Source organism: Aplysia californica, unplaced genomic scaffold, assembly GCF_000002075.1.
Source record: "Aplysia californica isolate F4 #8 unplaced genomic scaffold, AplCal3.0 scaffold00639, whole genome shotgun sequence".
Classification (NCBI taxonomy): Eukaryota; Metazoa; Mollusca; class Gastropoda; order Aplysiida; family Aplysiidae; genus Aplysia; species Aplysia californica.
Genome location: NW_004797909.1, coordinates 437,427 through 446,212, shown reverse-complemented (window position 1 = coordinate 446,212; position 8,786 = coordinate 437,427). Strand labels below are relative to the sequence as shown.

At 40.6% G+C, this 8,786-nt stretch overlaps 1 protein-coding gene across 3 annotated transcripts in view; it reads left to right on the top strand.

The window, feature by feature from the left end:
* LOC101845648 overlaps positions 1-8,786 on the top strand; it is a 13,156-nt gene that overhangs the window by 735 nt on the left and 3,635 nt on the right. The window contains exons 2-4 of one of the 3 annotated variants that reach the window (XM_013087798.2): positions 167-390; positions 1,766-1,912; positions 3,730-3,777. In XM_013087798.2, coding sequence (XP_012943252.1) covers positions 255-390; positions 1,766-1,912; positions 3,730-3,777 — 331 coding nt within the window. In that variant the 5' untranslated portion in view covers positions 167-254. Of the gene's footprint in view, positions 1-166; positions 391-1,765; positions 1,913-3,660; positions 3,778-8,786 lie in introns of all 3 variants that reach the window. The other 2 variants (XM_013087797.2, XM_005107880.3) reach the window with 2 other exon arrangements.

Here is an 8,786-nt window from a genome sequence, read left to right as displayed (position 1 = left end):
GTTTTGGGGGGGGGGGGGTGTTAAGGATTAAGAAAGTAATGTCTTTATATCCTACAGGTGATCTGCACAAAAGACATAACGAACTCTGTACTGAAAATCATTAAATGTAAAAATTTTTTTTAAAAAATCGACACTTCATGTAACCTCTGCTAAATCCACTCCCCAGAACCTGCACGGAAGACTGCTGTTAACTCCAACGAAAGCATTTCAAACTGATCAGCACAAACGATCTATCTAATTGAAGCAGGGTTAAGATGGCGGATAACAAATGCATTTACCTCGGGGTGTCCTTGGGATTCCTGATTGTCGCAGTCATCTTGACAGGCAGCAGCACGGCTGTGGTCTTCCAGTGTACACCCTTCCAAGGATGTTTCTACCAAGGCTGGGGAGGTGAGTTGTATTTCGATAAATAGTTTGGGTGGGGGTAAATCTAATTGATACTATATTATTATGTTGGAAAAGGGGCAGGGTGGGGGGCAGGGCTTATCGGGTCTCGGAAGAGAGAGAGAGAGAGAGAGAGAGAGAGAGAGAGAGAGAGAGAGAGAGAGAGAGAGAGAGAGAGAGAGACACACAGAGAGAGAGAGAGAGAAAGGGAGAGAAGAGGGAGAGAGAGACACAGAGAGAAAGAGAGAGAGAGAAAGGGAGAGAAGAGGGAGAGAGACAGATAGACAGACGGACAGACGGACAGACGGACATCTATTTTCTCTTTGTTTTTCTCTTGTAACACGAAATAATCTAATCTTCGGCACATGTATGACCTGACCGTGTTGCAAGAGCCGTAAAACTCTCAGTAAAACCGAAACTAAAGGTAAGCTATGATATTGTGGGTCTTTGCCACTCTCCCCATAAGACTCTTTACTTTACAAAACTTAAAAAAGATTCTTGTTTCCAAACAGATGCGACCCCCCCCCCTTTCGCCCAGGGCAGTACATGTACTACTGACTGAAGTTGTCTTTAGGCCATTCCCAAAGGGGGGATATTAACATGTTCTTATACTCAGTAGAATTGTAAATGGGCTGATTTATCAAAGTCATGCTCATGCTCATACTGTGCCGAAACAACATAGGGGGAACTGCTGCTCTTTCTTTCCTCATCTTCACTATCGTCATTTCCCCTCTACTTCTTTTGTATGTTTGACACTCTCTTGTGAACGGCTATTTCCGAGGTGCCTTGATAATCGAAGCAGACTTTGTGCTGTTGAGGCTGGAGAGGTGAGCCGAGTAAGCCTGATTCACGGTTTGGATTTCTCCTCACCTTGGCGCTCATATGACCTTATGCAGTTGCGAGCGCCGTAAAACCTTACTAAAACAAACAACACATACTATTATCTTCGGCTCATATTTGACCTTTTTGTGTTGCAAGTGCTGCAAAACTCTTAGTAAAACTGAAACTAAAGGAAAACTGTAATATTATTGTGGGTCTTTGTGGCACAAGATCTGCTCTGACTATCAAGGCACCCGGGAAATAGCAGTTCACAAGAAAGTCTCAAGCATACAAAAGAGATATAGGAAAAATGGCGACAGTACGGATGAGGAAAGAAAAAGCAGCAGTTCCCCCTACGTCATTCCGGCACAACATGAGCATGACATAGAAAAATCAGCTCGTTTACAATTCTACTGTTCATAATAGCGTGTTAATACCCCGTCTTTGGGAATGGCCTAAAGACACTCCCATCAGTAGCTCTGCCAAGGTGGGTCTTTGCTCCTCTCCGCTTAAGACGTTTTATTTTACAAAACTTAAAACAGATCCTTATTTTTCCAAACAGATGCGTTCCTGCCCAGAATAGCGTCCATGTTGCTGTTTGTGTCCGCGGTATTGGGCGTGGTCTCCCTGGTCCTGCTCATCCTGTACATGGTCAACTCGGAGTACTCGGACATGCCGGGCAACACGGCCATCTGTGCTCTCCTCGCTGGTCAGTGTGTGCAATCTATATATTATATAATTTGTGAACGTTCGTCACTTTGGTCGCCTTAAACTTCTGAAATACTTAACTTTCGAATTTGAAAAACTTAACGGTGGTTCAGAATCATTTAAATTGTGCACAGTTATATTAAGGAGCCTGAAGTCACTGTAGTTTGATTTTCAGTTTTTCATTAGTTTCGTTTAGATCTAATTTTGGGAAAGTCCATCTTCAAAGACGCCATAGTAAACAAGTGAAGCTTCCGTTCACAAGCAGTAAGCACTGATCCCACAATGACTTGACGATCGATTCTTTGGAGTTTCTTTAATCGAACGGGTACCCAGTAGTAATAATAATAGATAGCATTAAATGGCCGCCAAAGTTTGGAAACTTCCATAGCCTGAGAGTCCTTGGAAACAGAAATTTACATGTTTGTGCCTTTAATCAATGTTGTTGGTTTTTTTTTGGGGGGGGGGGGGGTTAAAGCAAAATCTACAGCAAAATGTGTTTTTAAACGTACAAAAATGCCGATTTCTTTGATTTCATTATTTGACGAGCGCCTGATTTTATAACGACGACACACATTTGTATAGTGCGAATCCTCAACAGCAAGCTCTATGTGCTTCACAATCTATACTATTACCCCAGCAGACCTGAGAGCATTCTGAGACAACCTCAACTTCCTGGTAAGCATACAATGCAAGCAGACATTTATAGGCGCTAAAACACTAACTTGTAAATTGTTGAAGGATATGTGTGCGTTTGTAGATTATGCACAGTCAGCTCCGCTTGTGCTGATGAACTCACTTGAGTTGATTTTCGGTTAAGTAGATCTTTTTCTCGGGTCCCGGAAGTTATTCTTCTTTGAAGTCCGAACGGTAAGCTGAACTTTGGATTAGTTCATCTTTTATTCCATGGCCCGACATCACTATAATAAATATTATGAAAATATACATGTTTGTGTATGAGTGTGTGTGTGTGTGTGTGTGTGTGTGTGTGTGTGTGTGTGTGTGAATATCCATTTCTCATTTTTATTCCAATGTAGTGCGCGCCAAAGCGCCCAATTCGCCATGCACTGCAGAACAAATTATGTCCTTGTCTGTTCCCAAGGTATTCGCAGCCGTTAGCAACATAACTCGTGCAGTGTGAGTGGTTGGCGGGTGCTATGGTGTGGTTTGCTTCTTGTTTCCTATGAAACATCTATCGTCCTTATCTCCCCGTTTTCTTTTTTATGTTTGTAATGGACGATTTACACGTGGAGACGAAACTCCTGGGTTTTTCGCCTAGGAACGTCCTCCAAAAAATTTTCCCATTGAGTCCATCCTCCAGGTTTTTCCCTTAATTAGGGCCTGTGGTATTTAGACGCAGCGATTGGACCCAAGGACCTGTCCCTACAAGTCCAATCTCATGTCCTTTTGACCCATTTCGCGTCATTGCCATGGAAATCAATATGTCTGACGATGTTTTGGATGTTGTGCTTGCTATATGTGTATTTGCGATTCATGAAAAACGAAAGCGAAAGAGAAAACTATGGGCGAAGAAATGGTTGCTGAACTGGCCTATTTATACACACACAAACATTATGAATAAATTGCGGTAATATCCAGACGACTTAAGGAAATATTTGATAAGGAAAGAGACTACCTATCTTCACCTTCTACGAATTGTAAGCCCACGTATTGAAAAGCAGTCGACAGTAATGATAGCAGCAATAAGTCATCACTAGAGGCTGGCCGCCACTTTTCATTTCCCGGCTACAGGACGGAACTACAATGATTTGCAATTTTCAACTTGCATTTCACCATCAGCATTGTGCCAAATTATTCCAGAAACATGCCGGGTCATGTGGGATTCTCTTGTCAGAGAATATTATGAAGGTAAGAGTCAGTAGTTTTCTTGATATCTAATTCTGTTTCTATCTCTTTATTTTTTAAACTCTAAGCTATTATGATAAAGACATTCGTCATCATAAGCGTTCCCATCATCATTATTGTCATCATTATTATCATAACCGCCAAGATCATCTGTGTTTTATGTTTTATTATTTGTTTTTTAACAGCTTCATTAGTGTACAATTTTGTTTGTGTGGCTGTGACACGAATTGCCACAAAAGCTACTCTTATTTGTCATAGCAAGGTAGCTAGTTACGTGTGTACTAAACATAATATGGAGGGTCCACGGACCGGCGTCGGTGGTGGTTCTAGCCCGCTCTGCGACAGAAGTGTCCGACCGAGATCCACTACCTCGGTGTTACTGCTGAACATTATTGTCTCCCCCGCCGGGATGGCCCCGACAGGCAGGGTCGAAGTGCCCGTCTCTTGTTATGACCTTACAGTGTTGCGAGGGACCTTAACACAACAATTCACAAAGAGTCCAAGGGAAGAATGATCGTACTCACAAAGAGCAAAATATTAGAAAAAAAGATTTTTAAAGTTTAAAGTCTAGAGCTATTTTTTATGGACTGCTACTTTTGGTTGCCACACAATGCGTGACTATATTCTTTTATGAACTGAAAGTCGTTAGTACAAGCAGCTAGCCGCACTGAGCAATTTGTGAAGGGGTTTACCGTTATTTTTCTTTTCCGATATTGTGACTACGATCGTTCTTTCTGTTTTCTCCATACAACAAATATCAGCTCGCGACCAAAAACCACAAGCAACTTTTGTAGCCATTTAGTTGTGTAGATCCATTACACGCTGTCACTGGAGGAATATCTGACAACAAAAGAAAAGCAAAGGTAAACTTTTATTGAAAATGAGAATTACTTTAATCAAACTGAACTGCATCATGTGAACGGTACACCTCGGTCATCGGAGGAGGCTGTTGAGGCTGCTCATATATCATTCTGTGGATGATGGCAGTATTCCGAGACAACGTTCCTAATTCAGCCTCATACATTACGTCCGAGATCAGCTTCTGAGCATGAACTCTTTGATCCCGGGCATACTTCTCAGCTTATGACCAAAGGTCTTCGAAAATGTGTCAAATTCATCCTCCTCATGTACCTTGTTGTTGCTGAGGAGCCTGCTTTTAGAAAGTGTTAGCAGCTCATTTTCAATATCGGCAGCTTTCCTTTTGGTAGGTCTGGAGCTGCTGCTACTGCTGCCTGCGCCCTGTGCAGTGGTTCGAGTCGGTTGAGGAGTGGTCGAACGGCTTCCGCTTGCCGGAGTCTGAAGATCAGCTGTGAGCTAGGGCTAGGACTATCTCTCGCAACATCCAACAGTGTGAAGGTTGGCCCCTAAAGATTAAATAAATTGTTTTGAAGTGCAGGAGAAAATATTAAGGCATAACATTGGATAGTTCACAAAACATCGTCAAACTATTCCATTAATTTGAATTAACCCCTATTTTTACAGTTTCCCTCAACCAAAGAAGAATGGTTACAAGAGGTTCAGAACTTTGAGGACAAATGGCAGTTTCCCAATTGATGGAAAACCTGTTACTATTTCACCTCCACCAGGTTCTGGCTCCTACTACTTCAAGTATAAAGGGTTTCACAGCATGGTGTTAATGGCAGTTGCTAATGCAAATTATGAACTGCTATATGTGAGTTTCAGTACAAATGGCAGAGTGTTTGATGGTGGCATCATAGAAGGCACAGATTTCTATCATAAATTGCTTGCTAAGAGGTGATTTGAATCTCCCGCTGCCCAATCCCAAGAGCAGCCTGCCTTATGGTTTTATTTCCGATGAAGCGTTTGCCTTGCGAGAAGACTCTTTAAAGTCCTACAATGTGAGAGTCCTGGATTATCATAAACGTATATTCAACTATCGACTGCCTCGAGTATATAGAGTGGTTGAGAACGTGTTTGGAATTCTGGTGTCGAGGTTTGGGGTGCTGAAATCGAAAATAAATCTACAACCCCATAACATTGATGCTGTTGTATTTTCTAAGAAAAAATGCCACTGAAATGTACACTCCAACTGAGTCTGTGGATTATGAGGACCCCACTACCTATGAAGTAAGAGATGGCCTTCGAGTTGAAGAACCTTGTGGTGCTTCTCTTTCTATTGGGCACCCAAGATATGCATCACAGGAAGCAAAACATGAGAGAGACAAGTTCATGAGTTTTTTCAACAATGAAGGAAAGGTGCCATGGCAAGAAAGATACGTTTTTGGATAAGAAAAACGACCTGATAGCTTATTCTTTTATTTGAAAAAGGAAAAATAGTTTTTGAGGAGACATTTCACTTGTGCTGTATGTTTTTGTGTCACATAAAAGAATCATGAAAATATATTTATCATACATTTATACTTTTAAAATGTTCTCTGTCTGTTACATCTAGTCTGTTAACAGAAGAAAAAGAACGTTTAAAATTTGGCGACTAGCAATTTGGCGACTAGCAATTTGGCGACATGCAATGTTAAGAAATAATTAACTACACACAAAGTGAACGATGGTTTTCGTTGTGCTCATAAGGCATGCCATTTAAGAAAATAAACATGTTGACTTTTAGTCGATGTCTAAATCAGTCACTATTCTTTCACAAACGAGCCTATAGAAGGAAAAAATTGTGATACTATAATTTATAGTATTAACGTAAAGGAGATTGCGTTTGTGTTAATGAGTCTTATTATAGCTTGTTCACTAACTTCGGTCCGCAGTTGAAACGGGGACAAGATCAGATCCCTTTGTCCAGTTTTCTCAACACTTTGCTCGTGATTTCATTTTTTGCATGACCAACAGAATCTAAGAACTCATCATTGAAATCAACGTCAAAATGTGGGGAGAGTGCAGTTGTATAGAATAGGCTATAAGACTGTGAGATTAATGTAAATCATTTTAAAGACTGGTCCTGCCTTTGAATGAAAATGACAGAATTTTATATCAGTTCCTAAGAAAGAAAATTTCTTATTCTTGGATAAAGACTACTAAAGTAAACATTTTTGTTTGGTCATGTACCTATACTACCTTGCAAAGTTTGGGAAATATTGACACAGTAATAGAAGAGCTAGAGCTTTTTTACGAAGGTGGACGAAAGTGAGCGAGCTATAGTTATGTAATAAATTTAGATCTTCGAAAGCTGGAAAACATACCTCTGCAATATCTTGCTCAATATAGGACAGTGATGGCCGTGGAACTTCTTGGACTCTCAAGAACTCCAAAGCATTGAAATACCAGTTTTGGCTCCACTTCATCTGCACCCGATCCTGAAAGTGAAAGCTTCAAGGCATCCAGTTTCTTCAGAAGCTTTCGAAAAGAATTTCGCAGATTGTTAAACTTTTCTTATTATAAAATCCTTGTCAGCTTTAGGTTCGATGGATTTAACAAAAGCCACTATTTTTTCAAAAGCATGCTTTCGAGTCAGTCTATTGCTATAGTCTTTTGATTTCACCTTCCATAGACACTCATGCGAACGGTATTCTTCAATGTAGCTCAAAATGTTTTCCTTTGACCACGTTGCCATGTTGATTCTCGCTAGTACTAGCCTAGAGCTGATGCAAAGGCTAGTTATGTGTTTATAGTGCCGTCAAAAATTCGTGGTGCGATTTATCCTCAAATATCTCTTTAACGGGTGAATCAATACCACACATACTTTGCATAGCAGTTTGCATCAATTTGTTTCAACTAAATCATATTTTATATTTAAAAAACAACACTTTTCTTCATAAATTTATAAAATACTTGAAATCTCTGTCAGGCGTAAAATTGTTCACAGCACTTCATGCTTCTCACACACATTTTGATTACGTATATGGCCTACGTCACACCTCATCAAAGACAGTTTTTACTTGCGAAACTTGTTACAACAAATTATTGTTATAGTGAACACATTTTTGCACTGATGGCTCTCAAAACATACGCTCAATAAGCATAATGTCACGATTAGAAAAACCAGACGGACTTGCTATTAAAAGCTATATTGCCCCAGCTGTAAACATATAAAAATCTGTAGAAACCACTCACTTTGACTTTTTATTAGTATTTATTGAGGAATTTTCTAGAATATAGCTTGCAGGTGTTTACAAAAATGTTTATCTGTTAAGACAAATTGATGCAAGGCACTGTGCAAAAATTGGAGAACCAGTGTTCGATAGTTGAGGAGATATTTGAAAATAAGTCGCACCATGAAATTTTGACAGCACTATAGTGTGTTCAGTAGTTGAAACAACACGTGATTTTTTCCCCTTTTTAATGAGGCAAGAAAAAGTGATCTGAACGCGAGGACTTTGCTAAATTTGGGTCGCTGATCACGAATATGCAATTGGTTTTTTTAAACATTTGAACTTAAAAAACCCCAACATTTTGTTTGTTTGAAAATGCACCTCCGCATAGCCCGTGACGTCACGAAAACTGGAAATGTCAATCACCGACCGCCGCCCGACGTGCCGACGGAGGCTGGGACCCTAAAAATATCAAGCACTGTTTGATATCAGGGATCGGCCCTGACGGACGTACATTTTGTCCCTCCTGCCTAGAGTTCTACCTCCAACACCAAAGTTCGTCCCTCAGGACATGGGATTGGACCTCTAGGGACAGATCCTGGGGTCCAATCGCTGCGTCTAAATTCTCTTTTACTCTCTTGTAACACCTCTAATCTCCTGGCGCTCATATTATGACCTTATGCAGTTGCGAGCGCCGTAAAACATCTACTAAAACTAAAACTCGTACAGTGTGACACTACACGTATCGTATAACAATAAGATTTTTCGTCGACTCTCAGGGTCGACTCTCAGGGTCGACTCTCAGACTACCACTCCGTAATCTGCAATCATCACAATTAACATCATCCTCCTTTGGGAGAAAAGTGAACTTTGGCCCTTCCTATTATGAAAATTATCTGACCTGCACAGTCAGGCTCTTCTTCTTCCTCTTCTCTTTCTCTCTCTCTTTCTCTCTCTCTCTCTCTCTCTCTCTCTCTCTCTCTCTCTCTCTCTCTCTCT